The following is a 27,439-nucleotide window of genomic DNA, read 5'->3' on the forward strand; positions in this document are numbered from 1 at the left end:
GTTACCGACACACAGGTCTATGCAGCATATCGATTGCATCAATGTGATAGCCAATGCATCGCGCTATGTTTGCATCGATTTACTAGAATTGGACGTTGGTAGTTGGGGAAAATAATAATCAACACAATAGTCAACATGGCGCGCCAAGATCACGTTGATTCACTATTTTGGAATTTCAAAAGAGCTTCAAACAAAGTCCGAAAAATCCAAAACTTATCTGAAAATACCTACGGACATTCCTGATCATGAATCAACCTAAACATCAACATTTAATGGACCTAAAGGTCCCAAAATAAGATTGCTAACCTTTGTAGGTTGAAATGTAAGTCTGGGACCCCTTGACAAGCCTAAATAACGGAATTAAGCTTTGGATTTTGCGGGGTCTTACATTAGGTTTTCAGATTCTAGTAGTGATTCTAGTGAGTTCTAGGACAACAGTAGGGGAGAAAGATACTTGACCCATCCTTAGCTCAATGCAAATTTTTGTACTACAGTCATCATGACATCTACTCATTCCTTATAAGTTACTCTATAATCATATCTCATATTCCATGCACATTATATAGAATTATGTACGCTCCTAGTTCCTAGTATAAAGAGTACCAGTTCACTCAGACGTAAGAATCATATTCCATGATTTTATGAACTTCCACTACAGTTATGCAGCTCATGACTCATGTACTCATGTTTTATAGTATGCTCAGTTCCCAAAACTTATGGTACACTCTTAGTGACCCGTGAAAATTCACATATGGCATCTACGTCCTCAGTATAGATTACTTTAATGAATATATGCCTTTGATATTCTATTCCCCAAGCCTTAGTTATGTGTCAAAGTTATGTATAGTATTCTTTTATTTTTCATGACATGGTCCGAACCAGGGCCTTGTAGTAATGGGCATCTCAAGCCCAATAAAGACTAAAGATCACCCCAATACCCAATCCAACCAACCAACATATACCCTAAGTCGGATGAATTTCGAACATATAATAAGATAGAGCAGTCAATCAACACAAAGACTTTGGGATAGGTATAAGACTATGACCAATCCAAACAAGTCTAACCATCCAATTCTCAACCAACAACCGTAACAAAACCAAAATAATACTAAGTCCAAATTCATACTATACCAAAATGGAACAATCATAAATCAAATACAGTCATACGATGTCATCCCCAATACCAATGCCAAGGCTAACACTACTACTAATACCGCCCATGTCAAGCTATAGTAGTCTCATAAAGCCTCTATCTAAAATCTAAACAACATCCGGCCGGGACATGCCCCCGACCATAGCCAAAACCAATGTCTAAGACTAAACTAATGAAAACATAAGAAACCTAAAACAAGAAATGGAGACTTCCGACATATGGAAGCTCACCACTTCAAGTCAACATAAGTTGTTCCCAAATCCAATCACTAAGTATGAGGTATAATATGACCAACACCTGCATCGCATGGGGATACAACATCGAAGACGGTTATCATTTGAAGCGCTAGCATGTAACTCTAGGATAAGGATAAAATAATACCAACAGTTCAAATCCAATCTACCAATGCATATAACCAATGAAATACATATATATATATATATATACCATGTTGGGGTTGGGAACAATATTAGCATGAACTTTGAAAATATTAATCTGGATTGTGTATCATGACCGTCATAGAACAATGCACCCATGGTCTATATGGTCCCAACTCTTCCCTAGCTAGAAGGGCCCCAGTGCATGTAGCTACATGAACAGAGAATATTCATAACTGTATATGCCTATATGAGGGACTCAAACCTCCCGGCATAATCAAGGTGACTTAAGCAACAATACATATAGTAAGGAGGACTCAAACCTCCCTTTCATATATTCATTCAAGGGACTCAAACCACCCAATTATAAGATACCCGCACCAGCTAGCGCAGTTTCCAGTGTTAGTCCTCTAGACTTTAATTTCATGGACCGACTACACATCCTACTTTAAAGCTAAATTTAAAACCATCATTTCATAGACACAACTATTAAGTCAGTTACTTACCAGAGGCACTTTGTTGGTATTATCATACCAATGCTACTTGCAACTACACCACAGCCATTACTATTATCAATTAACCAATCATTTTTTTGACTTTGGAACTCGAACCCATTGTCTACAAATACACTTATTCAATTCAAAGTTTAGGGACTCAAACCCATTATCTAACAAAGTCATAAATCAAGTTAGTGTTACTCTAACCCATTTACCCAATTAAACCACCAAGGTTACCATTTAAATAATTACATGGACAACAAGGCCTTCACAAAACCATTTACTAACCATTCATATTCATTAGGTCAATGCCTTTGTTCAGAACACCATTTAACATGTGACTAGTTTATACTCTTCGGCATTTTCACAAACACTTTAAGGGCACATCATTACCATAACCAAAACCAAAGTAAAAACCATCAAGTTTAGTGTTACACATAACCCATTTGTTAAACCATAATTTCCAATCACCCACTTATGCAAACCATCACAAAAATACGTATACACATAAGTTAAACTAAAAGTAAACAATACTCAACCATATGAAACAAAACCCTTAATTTTGATTTTCATAACCATAATTTAAGAATCATAATCACACTTTAAAATACATGATATTTATGAACTAACAATGTGGAAGATTCGCATGCCTTATTCAAGAAGATTTATGAAAGAAACTTGACTCTTGAGCCTCTAGATGAACACCTTTGAAGAACCTTAACCCCAATTTTCTTGGGAGAGTTTAAAGAGGATTTTGATGTATTTTGATCTTTCAAGGTATATTTTGAGAGTCCATAATATATTTTAAGATGTGGGGACTTAAGGGTTTTGGGGTGAAAATGTCCAAAATATCCTCAGCTTAAAAGTTGAAAACTATGTGTAGGAGGGTACGACCACCCTACCAAATCGGCATCAACTTGGTCCCCAAAACTGTCCAATATATAAATTTGTTAGAACAACTTGTATCCAATCATACGATTGGTACCCTGAACACTTATCGTAGGCAGAATCCTCTAGACTAAACTTAGGGCATCATACGATTTAGTAACATACTACGCATACCCTAACATATGGCTAATAAGATGCCTAATCGTACCATAGATAGAATGCAATCAAACCATACTAATTATCATATGAGTGGAGGGACCCTAAATCATACGACTAGTATGCATAAGTCGTATAATATCCAGAATGCTCAACTTAGAAAAAATTCTAAGGGTCCAAAGCCAAGGTGTTTCACTTTAGATCCTCATGTTCTAATCTTTTAGTGACCTCTCCTTATGTGAAGATAGTGGTAATGAAAATGAATAAACAATGGTTTAGATGGGAGAGAATAAATGATCTTTATTAGGAAAGGATTGTTGCATACTTGTTTTATCTAAGGCTATAAGTGTGAAGGATTATTGAGGCAAAGATTTTGGTATATGTCAAGTTAGTTGAGAATTTTAGGTGTGTCTTCTTGGGGGCAGTGTATGAAAGTTGTTATTGATAGAGGTATTAGAGAATATAGGAAAATTCCTAGGTGGGTTGGTTTCCTAGAAGTTCATATAAGGTTATAATGATAGGCTTGAATGTCATGTTGGTATATAAGTTGATAAATGCATTGTGCGCTAGTGAATTCCCAGTAAAAGGTGGAAGTTAGTTGTTAAAGTGGTAATGAGTATTATTCTTGAGATGAGAGCTCTGAAAACCCATAGGATATTAAATCTATGGTTTGGACTAGTATTATGGTGTTCTGTGTAGTACCTTGTGACTGTGAGTTAGGCTTGAACATGGTGAAAAAATTTAGTTCAATTCAGACTTTAGTCGATGGAGTTATCAAAACCTATGTGAAGATTATAAGTGGCGTCAAATGAATGGTAGTATTTAAGAGGAAAAGTATAGTTGAGGGATTATTTGAGATGTGTGGCTAAGCTTGAAAGTGGTAAATTACATTGCTTAAGACATAGTAATTCTATCCTAGCTTATGTTTTATATGCCTAGATTCCATGCTATAAAGTTGTATCCGTATTGCAATTCCTTATTCAGATATCTAACTCAAACCATGCCCAAAATTCTTTTCTCTTTAATGCTATTAGAACTTTTTACAAAGAGTGTTGAATAAAGACTTTTGTTGAGTTATAATCATTCAGTATGAGGCAGTCTGTATGGAAAGTAATTCTGATTAGAAATCGGATAGATAAGATCCTATAGTTATCCATCTTTTCATTTAGTCTAACTATTCGAAGTTTCATGAATATTCCTATTCCATGAGGTAATTTATTCACATTCATACAAATTGTGAATTTGGTTGCCCTTACTCCAAGCCTATATCAATCTCAACCATAAAGGATATCTAGATTCAGAAATTAGTATTATGTTAGTTATCTAAAATTCAGCCAGACAGTACTAGTGAGTTCTCAAATTTTCAAGAGAGTTAAAGTTAGTTGAAAATTTAGTCATTATGTCCATATTCAGCTCTTAGAATTCTATGTCATGGATTACATCTCTTTGCTATTCTTTCAACCAAGTCAATCTTCATTCTAGGACGAATGATCCAAAGGGGGAGATATTGTGCCACCTAAAAAATCTAAGCCAGTGTTAGAACCATGCTTTAAGTTCATACAAGATCAAACCTCGTGTTTTGATAGTTTTATAGTGATTTAGACACATATTAAGGTCACAAATAGCTCCTAGCTTATAGACAAGTCAAAACATCCCTTAGCAATTAAATTCTTGTGAAGTATATAACTATAGTCATCTTCAAATGAGCATTCCTTTTGGTAGACAAAGAATTTTGAGCTCAAAATCCTCCAATAGATATATAATTTAATTATCTTTCCAATGATATTAATTTTACCTTAATCCAATATCGAGGTTAAAAGTTATGGCCAAAATACTGAAGCAATGTCAAAGCTGCCTAGATTATGACTCGTGATGTCTCATAAAGGGTCGTTAGGAGAGAGTCGTAATCTGGGAAGTAGATGCTGAATTTGGACTTCTGACCATGACTCAAGTCACAACTCGTGTTCAAACCCTACGAGTTGTGACCTAAGTCGTTGGGACTGCATCCAGGCGACTTCGAAACAACCTCTAAGGGGTTTTTTGATCTTTTTCCACTCTTTTAACCCCAAAACTACGTCGTTTAAGATATTTAAGGATAAATAAATAGAAAAAATAACCCCAAATCTCTCATTCTCAACACAACACCAAATTACTCAATAAATGCGCGATTTTTTTCTCTTCTCCCAAAGTAAGAAATTAGGTTTTTCATCTCCAAGTCCAAATCCCCAAAACATCAATTCAAGAATCAAAAGTAACCAGGTATATGGGTATTCAATGAGGATCTCCTTTCATCCTCATGCCCAAATTATGATTTTTATTCGTGAATTTTATGATTTCTATAATCTAGGGCTTTTACCCAATTGTTATTCTAAGCTTAAATTTGATCCCCCGTGATATAATTTTCACTCATAAGCATGTTTTAATAATTATTCATGACTTCTCAAGCCCATAATATATCAGTCATACTATTCTCATGCCCATGCATGATTTATATGTGATTATTTCAAATTTAAAGCATATGATAAAGTTATGAATGATATACCCATGTTTTTAAGATTTCTCAATCCTCAATCTTAATTCTCTTCCAATTTTGAGATCCATGTCAAATATGAGTTTTCCCTAATTTATTCAGTTTATTTTGTAATCAAACCATGAATACAAGTTTTTTCATAAGAATAGCCTCTTCCCATATTCAAAATCATTAATTTCTTATTATGACAAGTTGTTAAGTTTTGGGGCCTAAATTGTGAATTTTCTCTTAGTGTCAGTTAATGTTATTATGAATAGAGTTGGTGGGTTGTGAAAACCAGATGCCTAGGAAATCATACATACATTATTTTACATGTTCATGATTACTTCAGATTATACATGCATTGTTATTATTAGAATACCATGACTTGAGTACTTTAATTATCAGTTTATGTTTCAGTTATACTTTTGTGTCTTTTAGTTAGGAGTAGAATTTAGCACCGAGAGAATCTAGGGATGAAGGCTCACCTATCATTCGAGGGTGAGGCCTTTAGTAGCAATCCCTAAGTTTCAGAATTACGTAGCCAGCGTAGGTTATGAGAGATCTTCCTACCAGTATAGGGTTGATACTCTCTTAAGGGTATCCTGACAGTAGAGGGTGACACCTTAGTCCTTCAGGATATCAGTTTAGTGGATCCACACAATCATTGTTGGTCCCCTTGGAAAGTTACTAATACCTTTCAAATTGGGGTTACAGGTTGGACCCCGGTTAGCTCAAATTAGGGCATGTCGGTTAAATTAGCTCTCATAGTTTCATTTCAGTATTCAAATTATATCAGTTCAGGTCTGTATGGCCTAGTGTCCATATATCATTTATTCATTTATTTAGATCATTTCAGTATATGTTTATGTTTGTTCTTGTATTCGTTTTATAGGTTCATGCATTTATGCTCAGTATTCATACATGATCCTCAATACAGTTTTACAGCATATTCAGCTTTAACTTGAGATTCACATATAGTATTCATGTTTCTACCACTACCCAGTTTACAAAAATATTTCACCTCATGATTTAGAAATTTCACTACTCCATACAGCTTTTACGTACAGACTTGTTTTAAATGCATAGTTCAGCAAGTATCTTATGTCCTCAATTTTAAAGCATGTTTAAGTATTTTCATGACTATTGCATATCTCGCATGCTCAGTACATTCCAAAGTAATAGCCATATATATGTGTCTGTGGCTACATTGCTTCATGATGTAGGTACCAGATGTAGCCCACACACCAGGGTCAAACAGATTGTAGCTTCCAGCCAACAGATGATGAGTTCTCTTATTTCAAGGACTCAAGTTAGTTGCAGCTCTTGTATTATATTTTCTTACTCGTATGTATTGATTTGAGATAGTTGAGGTCGTGTCGCGACTACCTATAGTCAGTATAGTAGAGGCTTTATAGATAGTCAATCAGAACCATTATATGTAATTCAAGTTCCTTCTTCATATTTATCGTGTTGTAAACTTTCAAAGTATCATATTTATTCAAATTATCTCATGATTATGCTTCCACTCAGCAAATTTAACTTTTATATTTATTTTAAACTAGTTGCTCAAGAATCATGCTAGTGCATGGGTTAGCTTAGAATCACTTGTGGTTCTAAGCACCATGTTATGAATAAGGGGTAGTCTCAGGTTATAACAGAACTGCTAGAACTTTTCTATGTGCAGGGTTATCTTAGTATTGTTTCTTCAATATAGTATCTACCTAAGCTAACTTATCATGTGATACCACTGAGTAGAAGTTTAATCCAAGCTAATGCTAAAGTTTTGTTATTTTGCCTTAGTTATTTATTGTGGTAAAGAATGTGTGCTAATGTGGAAGTTAAAGATGAGTAATTGAGTCTTAGAGGTTACCCATGGTTGAAGAAAATACATATGTAAAAATGAAAACAAGAAGGGAAAGGAAAAATCTCTTGAGGGGCAAGTAGGATGCTGGCCGCAAGAAGATCTTTTCTTATCAGTTAAATAGATAATTGTAACGATCCAATTCGTCGTTATGTTAAAAATTATTTTGGAAAAATAATTTGATCAGAATTGAAATTTGAGCCCAATTAGAAATAATTTTTGTGATAGAAGATCCATTTCCTAGAATTAAATTGGGCCAGGGCTTCCAATCCATCACAACAACGACGGGTCTGTTACTACGGCGACATTGCTGCAGAGATGCTCTTATCACTGCAACGATGGTTAGGAAGTAAGTCACCTAGGTTTTGGTTAAACCCTTCTCCCAACTGTGGTCTCTTATTTTATTTGCCTCCTCCAAAAACATCCAAATGAACCTAGGCTTAGAACGATAAGGATTTAGAGGCCAAGACTTGGTAGGGTGATTTCCAAGCTTTCCCTAAGGAAATTTTGATGGATTGGTTAGAAGAAAGAACATGGGGAGAGGATTTTCATTCTCTGTAGTAGCAAAACTTATCTGCAAGGTAGGTTATGATTTAAATGTAGTTATATACTTAATTTGATTCATGCTTATATTTGAGTTGAATATATGTGACTAGCCTTCGAACATGATTGTAATTATTGATTGTCATTATGCATTGATCATTTTATTGAGATTAATCATTGAGTTGATATTGAAAGTGGATGTCACGCTTGCACAGATTAATATTGAGATCAAATGTCACACTAATACAAATTGGTATTGGGATCAGGTACCATGTTTGTATAGGTACATGGACTGAGCTCATTCATTATAGGTCATAACTATGGGTCACTGCCTGACCTAGTACATATGTACATTTTTTTTACGCATGATTCATTTTTTCATTGCATTTGTGGTTGTTCTTTGACCATTATTGACTAAATTTCCAAGTATAAATGATGGATATGAATATTTGAGAAGGTTTGACACAAAGAAGATAGTTTGGGGTACTAAGCTAATAGTCTTATGATTGTGCATGCAAGAATATTAAGGATATAAGGTACGTATTGGTTATGTAAAAATCTTATTTCCTATGTGTATAATTATATATATGAATGGTTTTGTAATATCTTTCTTACGGAATTGTTGTTGTTTATATTAAAGGTTGGGTGGGTAGTATTATCGGTGGAAATAAGAAATAGAGCAGTGAGCCAAAATTATTATGTGTGAGGGATATTAGATTTGTCTAAAGAGGTGAGTGTGTAAGAGATATAGACTTGATAGTTCTATGGGGCTATGGCTACATAGTCGCTCTAAGGAAATATTAATAACGCTATTATAAAAAGAGAAGGTGGTAATGTTAAGAGTTGAAGAATATTTAAATATGTTAGTAATTTTCAGTTATTTAAGTATTTTTTATTGTCATGATCTCTCCTTGATTCTATATGTTATTATTTATTTTCTAATCCTATTCAACCGATGGTACTTACCAGTACATGTGTTATACTGATTTACACTTACTATATTTCCTTTTAGGGGTATAGCCCTGGTCGCATGTCAGTTAGAGTTTCTGTAGGTGCATTGATATTCATTCCTTAGCAACTCCTGTCTTTTTATTCTTGCATGGATGTTGTGTCTTGATTTATCCTTCTTGTTCTTAGTGCTCTTGTACCTATTTTGACTAAGTTTTGGGAAGTGTGGGTTTAAATTTCTGCAATTTATTATATATGAAGTTTTGGTTCCAATAAAAGATTTATTCTTTATTAATGCTTAAAGGTTTAGAAATGTTTCCCCCAGTGGTTAAAGGGTCGAGTGGTAAGGATTCTCCTATCTAGAGTATAGTTAAGTAGATGTCTGCACGATCCATGATTTGGATCGTGACAATAATCTAACTATTGACTGATTGAGAAATTGTTAATGAATATCTTATTATTTAGGTTATCAATTTAGTATATTTATAAATCGATAATAAATGTACAGAACCTATAACATACAAAATCTAACTAAACCAACTGATAAACAATCCTTCTTACAAGTTTGAACAAAAGAAAGTACATGATGCATTACTTCAGTTTGGTGATGTGTCCAAATGTCGTTAAATTATACAAGAATTCCTTAAATATGCATATGGTTAAAATTTACATTTTGTAATACAAACTTTATAATAAATAACATGAATTAAACGGGCAATGCACATTTAGAGAGACCATTTTGCCTCAAAACAATGTAATCAAAGAACGGAAATTTAGGTAATTATTTTTCATACAATACGTACGACTCAAATTCCATGCTTCCGAGTAATACCTCCAATACGAACGACCACAAATTGCTCCATTTAGCATCTGTCAAGACTTCAAGTTGGTGTGTCGCGTATTAAGAAGGTAGACCCTCTCGGGCTACACTCTAATTTCCATTTAAGGTTGAACAAGATTAGATTATCTATCTGAGTATGAAATATGTTGATATTAGAAGATAATACGTGTGTAGCATTATAAAAAAACAAGTTCAATATTTATTCGTCCCACGATGAATATCGATTTCTCTTGTCCAATATAAAATTGAATATAAGAAAATACTCTCTAGAAAAAAACGAATAAAGTACTTTTTATTACTTAGGTATTGATGGTTTGGATTTTTTCTTTTGCTTCCATCTTTCCAACACCCTGCCCGCTTTTTCTTATGCTTGTTTTTGCGTGTCATCCATTCTTTTCTTTGCCGACTCCGAACCACTTTCCCACTGTTAAGTACTTCCGTTTTGTGTTTTTGAAGTGCCCAGTGTGTCTCCATTGGCAATTTCTGGTTGTTTGTTTCTATATATTATAAAAGTTTGAAGAAGTTTTAAAAATTTTAATCACAATTAAAGTCTGGCCAAAGTTGTCACTCTTTTAAATTTCAACATTGGTTTGACATCTCCTACTCAACTTTCTCCTTAAATGTACAAGTGGTTTATTCAAAATTCGGGACAAGTCCAAAGGGATAATCTCCTATTATTTTCAAGCGGGATTAATCTATTTATGTACGTATACGTACATATCATTTTCAAAAAACTATATGTACATCGAAAGTATTTTTGTGTAGTGTCAGATGCCACCCTTTCGGCAAAATTACATATTGTTGGAATTGGCAACCACCACCATGCTGGACAATCAAGAATATGAAGAAAGAAAAAGGAAGGATAAAAGATCTGTTGTTCGCCAAGCTTCCAACAAATTTCCTCGAACCTTATTAAAAACTACATTTCAAGCAATTTCTTTCTTTATACAGGGGCTTCCTTGGTTCACTCCATAACAGAGGGAAAAAGGTTTTAATCTACACGTACAAAAATCAAGTAAATGAAAAGGCCAATTAGAGAAAGCAAAAAAAGGAAGAAAAGGTGACAGTGGCAGCAATTAGAGCAACTTGATTTGTAGACAGACTATATACAAGTTGCAACAAGTATATGAAACTTAGCATAAGTTCAACTTAGCATAGTCTTAGTCAAGGGGAAGTATACAATGCCATTCTTGAGTATAAAGTCATAAAAATGACTCATTGAATTTTACAACCCCCAGAATCTTGACAATGACGGACATTGCCATAGGCAGAAAGTTCAAGAAGATCCATGTCACGACCTGGATGTACTTTTGAAAGGTTAATTCACAGATACATCATAAACAAGATTGGCAAATACTTGAACATAAGACTGCATCTACCTGAAACCCGACAATATGAACTTTTCTGAATAAGTTCAGCTTTTGATATATCAGTTCGATTCCCCTTGGATCTATTAACTGTCGCCTGCAGGAAGAGAGTCCTACCATCAATTATCTCAACTTTCAGAAACAGATTCCTCATTTTCTGCCCTCAAATTCCTATTTAAGCAAAACCCTTTCTTATCTCTTCCGCTCTCCCCCTCCCAACCCCACCCTTTTTGGAGGTGGGGGAAGAGGGAGCGGCACCCAAGTTCCATTTCAATATTGAGATCAATACCAGATCAAAGAAATGGCCAGATTTTACACTGCTAGCAATCACCAAGGAGCAGTAAAAACTAATAACTGGTACAGAGAACATCAATAAAGATGGAGAACCAAGCAGCAAGATGATTAATGAGATGAAAGCACAAGTTACACAAGTAACCGTAATCCCTAAGTAGTCTTAACACTCCTGGTATTCTGGAAAGATAAAGTAGAATATGTTTCAAGTCATTAATGAAATATAGTCTTCTAAAGTAGCACATATTATGCATTTTGAAGACAGATTAACTGAAAACAAATCAGACGGTAACAGGAAACTCATAAGTATGCTATAATCCTATAATGCAGCAAGGAAGTTTCAAGATACTCCACAACAAGCACAAACAGAGATGTTGTATATGAGAAAATCTCACCTGCAAAACCTGACAATTCCCTAATGTACTTTCTCCACCCTGCAAAAAAAAATTGGAACAGATGAACTCAATCAAATGTCTACATTTGGAAATTTGGTAGTTAAAACAGAACGTAACCACAAAGCAACCTTAGCCAATAATGGACCGAAAATATGAGACTAATCTTTTCTAGAAGTAGAAATTTCTTATAAAGAGAAAACTTCAGAAAATATGACATTTCTTAAAGTACCCAAAGAAAGAAAGAGCACGCACAAAATTTAAATTTGATTGAAACTGATGGTGTGAATGCGACACTGGGGATAGAATTCGTCATTTAGAGCATTACCAAAATTGAAAATATAAAACAATTTCATAGCAAGATTAGCACTCAAGCACTCGCCCACTGTCAATCCTCCAAGAAGAAGAGAAAAGGAAAGGAAAATAGGAACATAAATGAAGATGTTTAGCAATTACTGGCTCTTTACTGGAGCTATTAACTGTTTAATTTGTACGTTAAGCATGTTTGTAACTTGGATTTCATCAGAAGTGCTGATCTCTTTCTCAATCTCATCGCATCTTATTTCACTTCTTCATCCTCTTCTTTGCTTTTGCTAAGTTTAACGAAGTCCCTATCAATTCAAGACTGACGAGAATCATTGGGAAGCAAAGAAAACTATACTCTTCTTTTTTATGTGACTCAGTTAATTTTGAGTATTTCTGCGATCATGAGAGTCTGATTAAAACATGCAAAGGAACCAAGATCACCAAATGAACTGTTCAGTTCTTTTTACAGATAATGGACTGTTCATTTATCATGAAAGTTTCAAGTTCTCATCATGCAGTCCATGCACCAAGGATGTATTTGACAGATTAGTATAACAATCTTGCCAATGAAATGAGATCTGTTGTAACAAGATAAAGATCAAGGGTCAAAGACTTGGTGAAATGACCATTTCAGGCTTGTATGAGTGGTATGTAGTAACTAGTAACACCTGATTTTTTCCATTATCATATCCCTCAGGAGCAATGCACAAGCTCCAAAACGAAAAATTGGCTTAGAGATTTGAGTTTGCAATTGTAAATGTTAGAATGTCAAGGATTATTAATAAACAGAATGTTTGAAGTAATAAGTTTATGTTAGATATTGCCTCGTAGGGGCAAATTATCATGTGTCTTGTGTGAGCCATATAAATAGGTGTCTTGCATTCATCAATCAAAAATATCTCTCTTATTTTCTCATATTGTATTAAAGTTGAAGCCTCTACTATCTTGATAGACACTCGAGTAGCTTTCACTTATCTAGCCTGTCCCGCTAAATTTTCTTCTTTTCTTTCTTTTTCAGTGGAAGCTTCAAACTTATTCAAAGCTCTAATTTATTAGCATGTTGAAGTTAGAATATCATTTAAGTTGTGCATGACAAACCACAAACTACAAATGTTTTATGATTACCAAATCATCAAGCTATTACTATATATTTTCCTTTCCCTAGTCATCTCAAAGTTTATTAGAGCCTCTAAGACTTTGGCAGAGGATCAAGTAGCTTCTACCGTTAAAGAGGCACACTTCTATCTACCGTAGCAATTCGAATGGTACTGTGCCAACTCTAAATTATCCATGCAAAAGCAGTATGTTTATTTCTGGTGACCGTTCTAGCTATGTGGCGCTTATTTTCAACGATTGACCCCGTAACACCAGGTGCATTCCATATGGTCGTTCCAGCAACGCCATGCTGATTTTCACTAGTCGTTCTGACAATACCCAGTCTCTTACTGAAAATGTTGCCAAAGATAGAAGTGAAGAAAGCTCTACAATCTACATGGGTTCTATGCATAAAGAAGAACAAAAGATAATCTATATATATATTTTATATCTATATTATTTTAAAAGTGTGAAGATTTAGAAAAGTGATTCAAACTTTTTGCCCTTCATTAAAAGACTCTGCAATAGACAAAATCATCTTTTTACTATTGTTTTTTAATTATTAAAATATAATAATTGAAAATTCAAAGTAAATGTCTTAAATGTTACAATTTTATTTTAAGTAAAACTTTAGGGAAACATGATTAACGTTAGGTGTAGGATTTGTTTAGGTTTATGATTTGCTTTTTCCAAAATTAGTAGACCCAACTATTAATGTCACCGTAGAAGTCTTTAAGTACTAGGTTAATATCATAAAATTTAAAAAGAAAAAAAAAACTACCATAAATAATATGATACCATAACTGATTTTTACTTTTCCAAAAGAAAAATAAAATCTTTTGTATTTAGATAAATCATTCTCTTGGATGAAAAGCTTTTCGACTTCCATAAATTAAGGATTCTTCCTTTCTACAACATAATGTGATTCATCACGTAGTTTTCTCTATATTTGTACAGTTAGAATACTTATCGGTTCATATTCTTGGTTCATTGACATCATCCTTTCTGTCTTTCTTTATTTCGTGTAGTAAATAGATTTTTAGACACGTTAACTGCTTGGATTTTTTTTGATTGCTGATACATTTTATACTCATTGTGTTGTGAGATTTTCAAGTCACTTGCATTTTTCTTTTGTCTTATTTTTGCAGGTTCCAAAACTATCATACATGTTTATGCATAGAATTTTCTTACCCATTTGGTCCTATATAAGTTCATCTGACACATCTAGGATTACTCGAGAGTTCACAAAAAAGTGTACATGTATTTTACTAACAATCCAATTTGGTAATACTTTGCTAGTGTTGATGACCTTTTCTTTTTGTAATTTGCTTATTGCAGCTGCTACTACAAGGGAGTTTAAAGTTATTGAGTTTCACTCGAGTGAATTGGAGACCTGTGAGGATAATGTTTCCTCATAGAGACCCTTAGTGATAGAGAAAATCGTGATTTTTTAATTTATCATGAAGATGTAAGTTTTCATTTAATTTGTATTTTCTTCATCTAATGTTGTTTGAATACTTGAAAACTTAATATCGTTTATTGGTGGAGTCTATCAATGTTTAAGATTTAAAGTTTGGGATAGACTAATTTTTAATTTGATCTTTGGATGAACATGATACAAAAAGTGTAAATATGTGGATCAATAAAAAAAAATTTAAAGACCCCTTCCACAAGTTCTATTTCTGCATGCACAAAGTAAAGAATCTTAATGATTTTGTAGAGTGTACATATTCCCACAATGTGTGAAAAAATAATTTTGTTTCCTTTAGAAACTTATTACGTGCATAATAAATATATAGAGTAGCGTACAAATTTTTGTCCTTTCAATCTGAAGAAACTCTAAGATATATATATATATATATATATATGTGAAAAATCCACTTGCATCTCTCTTCTGGTAGCAAAACAGCAGTTTTATCAAACTCTCCAAGTTCAACTGAACAAACACATACGAGAATGACTTGAATTGTCCTATATTTTAGTTCAAGTAAGATTGTGGTATCAAATTTTTGCATGTGATAACAAATTTTATAGCCAGTAAGTCTTTTGGTTAATTTCTTTCATCGCAACTTTCATCTTGTCATCTTTTGCTTTATCATAATCCTTTCCGTTATTGTTAGTTAATTTGTTACATGTAGTTTTGCTAAATCATTATGCTCATATGTAATGTATTTAGTTTTTCCTTAACCCTATAGCTTAGAGTGTGTTTTCGTGTAAGTTTGTTGGAGTTGAGAAGGCTTTGGCAAGATTTCAGTCCATAGTACGTCATCCAAAGGCAAGAGACCATTATATGAAGTTGCTTGCAAGTTTGAAAGTTTTAAGGTGAGTTTAATCTTCTGGTTGGAGAATTTATCAACAAAATCAAAGTGAGGAATTTCTAACCCATGTTATTTAACTTTTGTTGTTTGAATAATTGTAATAAAAGTATATTTCACACAATATTAAATGAGATATAGTTTTTCAAATTTACATGTTTAAAGAAAATATAAACATTTTAACTCAGTAGAAAATCAATGCAACTATAAAGTATCTATAGTGTCTTTTTCTTAAACAAAAATTAGGTTTTATTAATCAAACAGAAAACAAGTACAAGGGAAGGGGACATAAACCTTACCTCCAAAAAACCTTAAGGTGGTACTAGAGTTAGTGAACCTACTAAGGAACACCAGCTCGTTCCCATACGAAGCAGTACCTAGTACCTCAATTGGATAAAGAACTAGGCATAAGAAATGGTCCAATAGTAAGCATTAATGAGTAACTATTTAGCAGCAATTCTCTTTTTGAGTAGTGGCTTTGGTGGTCGATGGTAGATTCGGATCATGTCATAGGTTGGGGTTGTGGTCGGGGCTGGGGTCTAGGGGGTTGGGCTCTGGGTTATGGTCAAACTTAGGGTTGGGAGTGAAGGATAGTAGGGTTAAGTGGAATAGGGGAGCCTATAGGTTAAGAGTTGGATCTTGGAATATAGAAACTCTTCAAGGAAGTCCATAAAGCTCGTGAAAACTTTTAGGAAGTGAAGGATTAGTGTATAGCTTGTGTCCAAGAGACCAGATAGGTAGGTTCTAAGGCGAAGGATGTGGACGGGTATAAGTTATGGTACTCTGGTAGTGTGAGACATAGGAATAGGATAGGTATCTTAATGGATGAAGAGCTTTGGGGACAGGTGGTGGGGGTTAAGTGAGTCAACGCTAGATTGATGTAGATTAAGTTGGTTATTGGAGAGTCTACGTGAAACATTATTAGTGCCTATGCCCCGCAAGCGGGCTTGGATGAGGAGGAGAAGAAGAGTTTTTGGGAGATTTTGGATGACGTGGTGAGAGGCGTTCCGAGCACCGAGAAGCTTTTCGTCAGAGGTGATTTCAATGGACATATCAGGTTTTTATCAAGAGGTTATGACGATGTGCATGGAGAGTTCAATTTCAGGGAAAGGAATGAAGGAAGAGTCTCACTTTTGGATTTTGCTAGGGCCTCTAATTGGTGGTAGCGAATTCGAGCTTCTCGAAGAAGGAGGCGCACCTGATTACCTTTCGTAGTTCGGTGGCCAAGACACAGATAGACTTTTGCTCCTTAGGAAGGATGATAGAGTGCTTTGTAAAGACACTAAGGTCTTACCTAGTGACAATCTTTTAACCCAACATAAGTTTCTCATAATGGACTTGAAAATCACGAAGGGCAAAAAGAAGAGGATTGGAGAGGTTCGACCCAGGATTAAGTGAAGAACCTTGGCCAGTGCTTTAGAGATAGAGGAGAAGTTGACGAGTAAAAGGGCTTAGGAGAGTAGAGGAGATGCGGATAGTATGTGGGAAACGACTATCAGTTGCATCAGGGAGACAGCTAGAGAGGCGTTAGGTGTCTTAAGAGGCCAATTGGGCAAGCACCGAGGGAACTAGAGGTGGAACGATGAAGTAATAGAAAGGTAGAAACTAAGAAGGCGGCTTACGCGAAGTTGGCGGAGAGCAAGGATGGCGAGGATAAGAGAACGAATAGGGAGGAGTACAAGTTAGCTCGAAAAAAGGCTAAGTTAGCGGTTACTGCGGCTAAGGTAGCAGCTTTCGAGAGCTTATATGCGCCTTTAGAGAAAAAAGATGAGTATAAGAAGTTGTATAGGCTGGCCAAGGCTAGGGAGCGAAGTGCTTGTGACCTTGACTAAGTGAATTGTGTCAAATATGAGGATGGCAAAGTGTTGGTGGATGACACCCTAATTAGGAGGAGGAGGCAGTCTTATTTTCATAGACTTTTGAACGATGAGGGGACAAAGGTTAGTGCTAGGAGACTTGAAGCACTTAGAAAGGTGTCGCAATTACAATTATTGTAGGCATATTAGGGTTAAGGAGGTCAAGGATGTTGTTCGTAGGATGCGTAGGGGAAAGGCAACTGGGCCAGACGAGATTCCTGTGAATTTCTAAAGAGCACTACCGTGGAAGATATGGAGAGGCTGACATTGTTTAACATCATTTTTAGGACGCCGAAGATGCCGAAAACTTGAAAATGTAGTACGATGATTCCTTTACGTAAGAACAAGGGGGACATTCAGAGTACCAACAACTATAGGGGTATCAAGCTGTTGAGTCATACTATGAAGATTTGGGAAAGAGTGGTAGAGTTAAAAGGCTGAGGAGGATCATGAAATTTTCGAAAATCAGTTTGGTTTCATGTCAGGTCGCTCGACTACCAAAGCCATTCATCTTGTGAGGAGATTAATGGAGCAGTATAGGGAGAGGAAGGACTTGCACATGTTGTTCATCGATCTAGAGAAGATGTATAACAGTTCCCAGGGAGGTCTTGTGGAGGTGTTTGGAGGTTAAAGGTGTGTCTGTGGCGTACACTAGGTCGATTCAGGACATGTGCGACGGAGCAAAGACGCATGTAAGGATGGTGGGAGGAGATTTAGAGCATTTTCCTGTTTTGACTAGGTTACACCAAGGATCGACTCTTAGCCCATTTTATTCGCCTTGGTGATGGATGTATTGACACGGCATATTCAAGGAGAGGTGCCTTGGTGTATGTTATTTGTTGATGATGTAGTGTTTATTAACGAAACCCGAGGAGGAGTTAATGATAAGTTGGAGGTTTGGAGATAAACCCTTGAGTCTAAAGGGTTTAGATTGAGCAGGACCAAGACGAAGTACTTGGACTATAAGTTCAGTGATTTGACGCATAAGACTGATGTGGTAGTGAAGCTGGATTCTCATACCATTTGGAAGAGAGATAGTTTCAAGTATCTTGGGTTTATGATTCAAGAAAATGGGGAGATTGACGAGGATATCATGCACCGTATCAGTGTAGAGTGGTTGAAATGGAGGCTCACTTTGGTAGTCTTATATGATAAGAAGGTGCCTCCTAAGCTTAAAGGTAAGTTCTACAGAGTAACAATTCGACCAGCTATGTTGTATGGAGCGGAATGTTGGTCAGTTAAGAACTCTCACATTCAAAAGTTGAAGGTGGTAGAGATGAGGATGTTGAGATGGCCTGACTTATGACTACTACATTAGCAAATAGTAAAACTCATTTTTTCTTTTTTTGGTTTTGATCTCTATCTTGGAAAAGTTCGAGTGTCAAGGTTCCTCCATGTCCCTTAGAGCATATTTTAATTTTGAGGATTCTATTGACAAACAATTAGTTCTTTGGATGTGCATACTTACTATGAGGGATAGAGTTAGAAATGAGATTATTCGAGAGAGGGCAAGAGTGGCTTTGGTGGAAGATAAGATGCGAGAAGTAAAGTTGAGATGGTTTGGGCATGGATGCCCTAGTACGTAGGTGTGAGAGGATCGTTATGGATGGTTTCAGATGGGGTAGATATAAGCCGAACAAATATTAGAGGAAAGTGATTAGGCATGACATGGAGTAATTACAGCTTACAGGACATGATCCTTGATAGGAAGGTGTAAAGGATGCGGATTAAGGTAAAGAATTAGTGGGTCGGAGTGCATACTTACTAGTAGAGAGGAGTGCTTTGTTTGTCGATATACCTATAGTCATAGTGTTAAGCATGTGTCTTGTAGTTTCTTATTCATTTTTTTGGTGATGTTTGGTATTTCAAATAGATTGTTCATAGTATTTACTCCGTCGGTGTCTTTTTTCTTTTATTATCTAGTGGTGTGTTACCCCACTTTATTGTTTGCTTTTATGTTTTCTGCTTGTTCTACTGTTATTTGTCATGAGCCAGGGGTCTATCGGAAACAGCCTCTCTACTTCCTCTGAGGTAGTAGTATGGACTGCAAACACTTTACATTCCCCAGACCCACTTAGTGGGAATACACTGGGTATGTTGTTGTTATTGTTGTTGTTGTATTCTAATGTAGTGCTTGTCCTGCATCAGACTACTTGTGATCATCAACCTATGGTGGAATTTTAATTCTTCTCCTTTTCCTTCTTCTGAAGCAGGACATTCCCAACTTGTCGAATCTGAAATATCCTTTAGCTTCTTCAGGAAGGTGTTGAGCACTGTAGTATTGTTGTAAATCAGCAACCAGATGACTGTGTTTAGAGAGAGCATCAGTAGTAAAGTTGGCCTTCTTATAGTGTTGACAGTAGAAAGAATCAAGTAGAAGTACGAGCTCTTGCAATTCCACAGTATATTTATGAATACTCCCAAAGAGGATGAATAGCTGCTTTCAACCACTTAACTAGCAGCTCAGAATCAACCTCCAATATCACCCTATTATATCCATGTTGAGTGCACCAGATGATGCCTATAATGGCTGCCTGCAATTCTGCTTGTTTAGTTTTTCCAATCCCCAAAGGAGCTGCAAATGCATAGACTAAATTACCCACATGATCTCTAAGTATACCTCCAGCCCCTATACTTCCTGGATTAGTCAAAGCACTACCATCTGTATTGAGTTTGTCCTGAGTGCTAGCAGGCTTAGTCCAACAGACTTGTTTTACTTTCACCTCATGTTGACATTTCTCCATTTGTTGAATCAGTATTCTCCAGTCTAGTGACCAGGAAGTATAGGGGAATGCAGTAGAGAGTATCATATGGATGTCCTTCACAACAACAAAGCTGACTCTAGCAGTACTAGAGTAAACAAAGCTGACTCTAGCAGTACTAGACTTCTTACCTCCATACTTGCTTGAACATCTGTTTTTTCAGAAATTCCAGCACAGGAAAATAGGCATAGCTTGTAGAATCAGCCTAAGTACTTCATTATGGGGCTTGACACACCACCATTTCATCAGTAGATTAGGTAAAGGCATAGTTACATGACTAATGCCCAAACTGTTGGACAACATGTTCCAAATATGATTGGCAAAACTGCCTGACACAAATATATGATCAATAGTGCCCACACCAGGTTTAGTACAACAACCACAAGTTGTAGGCTTCTGACCAAATGTAATGATCTTATCATTTGTAGGTAGTTTGTTTTGAGAGCTCTCCAGACTAAAAAGGATACTTTAAAAGGGATTGGTCTGTTCCAAGTCTGTGTATTGCTAAGAGTAGTATTCCTTTTCTTCCTCTCTAGGTCCCAAGGAGATGAACATGTAAATAGACCACTAGAATTTGGCTTCCAAATAGGTTGATCAGGGATATTTGCTTGATACCTAACTGTTGTAGAAAGGATCTTATGCACCAAAGAAGGAGGAGCATCCTTTCTCATCATATCTGCATTCCACTGACCTTGCACAAGAAATTTATCAGCTGTAATGTTGCCTGGCTTAGATTAAAAAGTTCCATGAGCAACCAAAGGTCCTTTACCAAGCCAATCATCCCACCAAAAAACGATAATTGCCAGAATTGACTATCCACTATCCATTGAATATGATTCTCAGACTCCACCTTGTTCTACATTATGTATTTCCAGACCAAAGTTTGCCTTTTAGCCCCTTGTTTGATCACAGGATTAGCTCTTTGACAATATTTAACTCTCAGAAAATCACCCCATAAAGATTTTCGTGATCTAAACTTCCACCGTTGCTTATATTGCATAGCTAAACAAATGTCTTCTAATTGCCTTAAACCAACACCTCCTTCATAAGGGAAACTAAGTATTTCCCAGGAAGCCCAGTGATATTTCTCCTCCTCCTTTGTCCATCCCAAAAACAAAAAATTCTGCAGTAATGCTTTTGATCTGTTTGAGAGTAGTTTTTGTAGGGGACATAGCTGAAAGAATGTGTATATGAAGAGACCATAACACAGATTTGATTAATGTGATCCTTCCTCCATAGTTGAGTAATTTAATTTGCTAGCCCCTTATCTTGTTCAGGACTTCACAGAATAGAGATCATACTGGGGAAAAAAATCACCCTCCTACCTCCAATGTATAGTGGGCAACCAAGGTAAGTGATGGGACTTTCTTACATGGTTAAATCTGTAAGGTCTGACACCCTGGCAACAGCATCTACTGGTGATTTCTCAGGTATCATAAAATGACTCTTATGCCTATTGGTTAGCTGAGCTGAGCATTCCTCATATTTATGCAACATCTTCATGATAAACTGAAGGGAAAACCTAGATGTGGAAGAAAAAATTATAACATCATCAGCAAAGCTTAGATGGTTAACTAGAGATCCCTTCTTCTCCATGTTCAAACATTGATACAAATAGTGATGATGTAGATTATTCAATAATATTGACAGAACTTCAGCACCCATAATGAATAATGCAGGTGAGGGTGGAGCCCCTTGTTTCAGCCCCCTTGTAGAACGGAAAAATCCATGTCTGACCCCATTCACTATCACCGAATACCAATTGTTTGACATAATCCTCCAAACCATATCAATGACCATTTCACAAAAGTCCATTCTTCCCATCATAAGGCAAGTATAGGACCATGACACCCTATCATAGGCTTTAGCCAAGTCAAATTTGATAACAACATTATCTCCCACAGTAGGCTTTTTAATTCCATGAATAATCTCTTTGCAAGCATAAAATTTTCAGATATACTCCTCCCTTTAATAAAACCAGACTGATTATCAGAAATCGGTAATGGGAGTATAGAGGCTAATCTGCTACAAATCAGTCTGGAAACAACCTTGTTTGTGAAATTATGGAGGCTAATAGGTCTGTATTCAGACAGCGTATTGGGATGAGGGCCACTTTAGGCAGTACGACCAAGCAACCATGAGAAAATACCAAGGCATAGTATTACCACAGAAGAACTGCACCGCCTTTAGCAAATCATGACAAATTATAGTCCAACAAGTCCGAAAAAATTTGTCAGTCATACCATCATAACCTGCAGCTGAATTAGGATTCATGGAGAATACCACCTATTGTATCTCTTCCATAGAAGGCAAAGCCTGTAAAATGTGGCTTTGTTCCTTAGTAACCAGTTTAGGGATATAATCAAGGATTTCTAGATCTATCCTCTTGTCCTCTCAGGTAAATACTTTTTCAAAATGTGCACAAGCTGTTTTTGCTATATTCTCATCCCCCTGAATACATTCCCCTTGTTCATCGATGAGTTGATGAATAATAAGTTCTCTTTTTCTTCCTCATATCAAAGCATGGAAATATTTGGAATTTGCATCACCTTCTTTGAGCCAGTGTAATAGAGTTTTTTGCCCAAGTATAGACTGCTCTACTTTCAAATATTTAATGTATTCAACTGTAACACAGTTGAGATTAGTTCCATTAACCTCAGTATTGTTAATAGGATCTCGGCTTCATTCATCTGAACTTTCTCCGCATACTCTTTAACTGCAGCATAGATATCTCCATATTCTCTTCTAGACCAGGCTGTTGATTAATTGCCTCAATTACTGCAGTATAAGTTAGAGAAATTGTTGGATATTATCCAGTTTTTTTAGCCATGTTCTGTTAACTTCTTGTTGTTTTTAATATGTTAGTTGTTCAGTTTTTTGGATGTTGTTGATCATGGAATCATGTGCAAAGTAGTTGCTTAATTATAGGCTTTGGTTGTTGCATTTTTTCTAAGCACCACTTCATATTAGTGAAAAATTAATCTTTCTGCAATAAATTATTTGTTCTCTTCTTCCTGCCTTTGTTTCTATTTATAAGAGTGAAGTTAAGCTTGAAACTCTAACAAATTGGTATCAAGAGCTCTCTTCTTGAGGGACCCGCAATTGAGGGAAACATATCTTTCTCTTCCTGTTTTTTTTTTCTATGAATTCAGAAACTCCTTTCACTACACTAGCACCACCTGTCTTCAAAGGTAAAGGCTATCATGTCTGGGCAGCAAGAATGAAGGCAAACGATCTGTGGAAAGTTGTTGAGGAGGACTACAAAGTTCCTCCCTTGCCTGCAAATCCAACCATGGCGCAGATGAATAATCACAAGGAAAAGAAAACAAGAAAATCAAAGGCTAGAGCAACGTTATTCGCTCAAGTCTCATCTGAAATCTTTGCCAGGATTATGACATTGAAATCAGCTTTTGAGGTCTGGAATTTCCTAAAGAAAGAATATGAAGGAGATACTCTTAACCTGATCCGAGAATTTGAACTTCAGAAGATCAAAGATTCAGAGACAATCAAAGAGTATTCTAATAGGTTACTCAACATTGCCAACAATGTAAGATTACTTGGCTCTGAATTTTTGTTTCTAAATTGGTTCAAAAAATTCTCATAACAGTCCCCGAAAGGTTTGAAACAGCTATTTCCTCGCTGGAAAATTCTAAGGATTTGTCACAGATTAGTTTGGCAGAACTATTGAATTCTTTGTAGGCACAAGAACAGAGAAGACTTATGAGGGCAGAAGGATCTGTTGAGGGTGCACTACCTGCAAAAGTCCAATCAAACGAGGGAGACAGAGGAAAGAAGAAGTGGAACAAGAAGGAAAACTCAGGTTCTCATTCTCCTAGGATCAATTAGGGAGCGAAACACGATTTTCCTCCTTGCAAGCATTATGGAAAGAAGGTTCATCCACCGGTCAAACGTTGGAGAAGGCCAGACCAACAGTGTGAGAAATGTCAGCAGATAGGACATCATCAGAAGGTTTGCAAGAACAACACTCAGCAAACTAATGATGCACAGGTAGCTAATAAGGAAGATGAAGAGCAACTCTTTGTAGCGACATGTTTGGCAACTAGCTGCTAGAGTGACAAGTGGCTTATTGACAATGGTTGCACATACCACATGACATTTGATCATGACCTCTTCAAGGAGTTGGATACTACAGTAATTTCCAAAGTACAAGTTCGTAATGGAGACTATATTCCTACTGAAAGCAAAGGTACTGCGGAAATGAAATGCTCCTCAGGTACAAAACTAATTAAAGATGTGTTTTTTGTACCTAATATTAGTCATAGTCTGTTAAGTGTCGGTCAGATGCTTGAGAATGGTTCCAAACTTCTCTTTGAAACAAATTACTGTCAAATCAAGGATGAAAATGGCAGAAACTTATTCAAGGTAATGAAGAAGAGAAGGAGCTTTACATTGGATCTTTTAGATCATGAGCAAAAAGCTTCATCTGCAACTAAAATTAATGCACAAGTTTGGCACAAAAGACTCAAACATTTCAACCATGTTGTTGTAATTAACTCACAAAAGAAAAATCTAGTTCAAGGGTTGCATAATCTTGAAGCCGAAATACCAGATTGCAGCAAGCAAGGTTTCCTTTCAAGAAAGCAACCTGAAGAGCCACTGAAAAGCTAAAATCAATCCACACAAATCAAGCTGGTCCTCACCGAACTCCGTCACTCAAAGGGAGTAAGTATTACAAAGTTTTCATCAATGACTATACGAGAATGTGTTGGATTTATTTTCTCAGGTTCACGTCAAAGGTTGCCACTATCTTTTGGAAATTCAAGCAATGGATTGAAACTTAAAGTGGTCGTAAGATTCAATCATTAAGGTCCGATAATGGCAAGGAGTACACATCTAATCAATTCAATACATTTTGTGAAGAAGCTGAAGTTGAACACCAACTCACTACTCCATATACTCCACAGCAAAATGGAGTTAGTGAGAGGAAGAATTGTACCATAATGAAGATGGCTTAGATGCTTGTTGCACAAGAAGTGTTTGCCAAAAGAGTATTGGGCAGAAGCTGCTCATACCTCAGTCTTTCTACTCAACAGGCTTCCAACAAAAGCATTAGAAGGAAAGAAACCAGTTGAAATCTGGTATGGTTATACACCTTCTCTAAAAAATCTCAAAGTGTTTGGATGTTTGTGCTTTACTTATGTGCCACAAGTAAAGGGGATAAGCTTGATAAAAAGGCGAAAGCTGGAATATTTATGGGTTATAGCACTGTTTCTAAGGCATACAGAGTTTTCCAACCTCATACAAGGAAAATTCTGATAAGTAGAGATGTGTGCATTTCATGGAGAATGAAAAATGGAACTGGGAAGACGCAAAATCAGATCAAAGTAAAATACCCTAGTAGAAAGAAAATGAATTGGTGGATGATGTTCCGATGAGAGGCACAAGATCAATCTCTGATAGATATCAGAGATGCAACATGGTTGTTCTTGATCCAACAGATTTTTGGGAAGCAAAAAAAGATCCAAAATGAGAGCTGGAATGAAGGAAGAACCCATGATGATTAAGAAGAACTAGACTTGGAAACTTGTGAAAAGACCTGAAGACAGGAAAGTCATAGGAGTGGTGTGGATTTTCAGAACCAAGCTAAACGCAAATGGCTCTATCAATAAGCACAAAGCCAAACTTGTTGTAAAAAGGTATGCTTAAAGTTTTGGTATTGATTTTTCTAATACGCGTGCTCCTGTTGCTAGATTAGAAACCATCAGATTGTTGTTGGCTATAGCTGCACAAAATGGTTAGAAGGTGTTTCAGTTGGATGTTAAATCTGCAATCTTGAATGCCTATCTTGAGGAAGAAATTTATGTTAAGCAACCCGAAGGATTTGCAATCAAAGGGCATGAAGATGAAGTATATCAACTCAAAAAAGCTTTGTATAGTCTAAAGCAGGTGCCCAGAGCTTGGTACAGCAGGATTGATGAACATCTGGTGCAGTTCGGTTTTAGAAAAAGTCTCAGCAAAGCTACTCTCTACATTAAAAGTGATGGAACAAATCTTATTGTTATTTCACTATATGTAGATGACCTACTAGTTACAGGAAGCAATCATGAGCTTATTCAGAAATTTAAAGAAGATATGCAATATACATTCGAGATAACAGACTTGGGAGAAATGATTTATTTTCTAAGAATGGAAATCAAGCAAGAGCAAAATGCGGTTTTCATCTGTCAAAAGAAGTATGCAAGAGACATTGTGAAAAAGTTTAGGATGAAAAATTGCAAAGAGACGACTCCGATGTGTCAAAAGAAGAAGTTGAGCATAAATGATGAAGCTGAAAAAGTGAATAAGACTCTTTATAGAAGTATGGTTGGATGTCTCATGTAACTTACAAGGTGCTAGATGTTCAGGGTACTAGATGTTTCAGGGTGTCAAAAAGAGAAGTTAAGTATCAGGGTGCTAGATGTTTCTCTAAGATTGATCTCCGTTTGGGTTATCATCAATTGAAAATTAGGGAGAGTGATATTTGCTGCTTTCCGAACTCGGTATGGTCACTATGAGTTTTTGGTTATGTCATTTGGACTGACTAACGCTTCGGCTGCTTTTATGGATCTTATGAACCGGTTGTTTAGACAGTTTCTAGACTTGTTCGTTATCGTGTTTATTGATGATATTTTGGTGTACTCTAAGAAGTGAGGAGGATCATGCCAATTACTTCTGAATTGTGTTGCATACTCTTAACGATTAAAGATTGTACGCTAAGTTTTCTAAGTGTGAGTTTTGGTCGGATACTGTGACTTTTTTTGGGCATGTTGTTTCTAGCGAGGGGATCAAGATGGATTGACAAAAGGTTGATGCGGTTAAGAAATGGCCTAGACTCATGACTCGAACGAATATTCAAGCTTCTTGGGTTTGGCTGGGTATTATAGGAGGTATGTGGAAAGTTTATCCTTTATTACTGCTTCGTTGACTAGATTGACTCAGAAAAAGGTGAATTTCTCGTGGTCTAATGCCTGTGCGGTAGCTTTGAGAAGTTGAAGGATAAGTTGACTTTTGCGCCAGTTTTGACCCTGCCCGAGGGTACTGATGGTTTTGTAGTATATTGTGATGCATCCCGTATGGGACTTGGTTATGTGTTGATGCAGCATGGTAAGGTGGTGGCTTATGCTTCCAGACAGCTTAAGGATCATGAAAGGAATTATCGACTCATGATTTAAAAGTTGGCGGCTGTGGTATTTGCTTTGAAGATCTGGCGCCACTATTTGTATGGGGTACAATAGACATTTATTCCGATCATAAGAGCTTGCAGTATGTGTTTACTCAG

General features: G+C 36.2%; 1 protein-coding gene across 2 annotated transcripts in view; it reads right to left on the reverse strand.

Moving 5' to 3' along the window:
* Window positions 1–10,843: 10,843 nt before the first annotated feature.
* The window catches only part of LOC107850709, a 36,533-nt gene continuing 19,937 nt past the window's right edge, over window positions 10,844–27,439 (reverse strand). Inside the window, exons 2-4 of one of the 2 annotated variants that reach the window (XM_016695423.2) lie at window positions 11,830–11,868; window positions 11,156–11,240; window positions 10,844–11,074 (exon numbers count right to left, since the gene is read on the reverse strand). In XM_016695423.2, coding sequence (XP_016550909.1) covers window positions 10,992–11,074; window positions 11,156–11,240; window positions 11,830–11,868 — 207 coding nt within the window. In that variant the 3' untranslated portion in view covers window positions 10,844–10,991. Of the gene's footprint in view, window positions 11,084–11,155; window positions 11,241–11,829; window positions 11,869–27,439 lie in introns of both variants that reach the window. The other variant, XM_016695422.2, reaches the window with a different exon arrangement.

This window comes from Capsicum annuum, chromosome 12 (assembly GCF_002878395.1).
Source record: "Capsicum annuum cultivar UCD-10X-F1 chromosome 12, UCD10Xv1.1, whole genome shotgun sequence".
NCBI classification, from domain to species: Eukaryota; Viridiplantae; Streptophyta; class Magnoliopsida; order Solanales; family Solanaceae; genus Capsicum; species Capsicum annuum.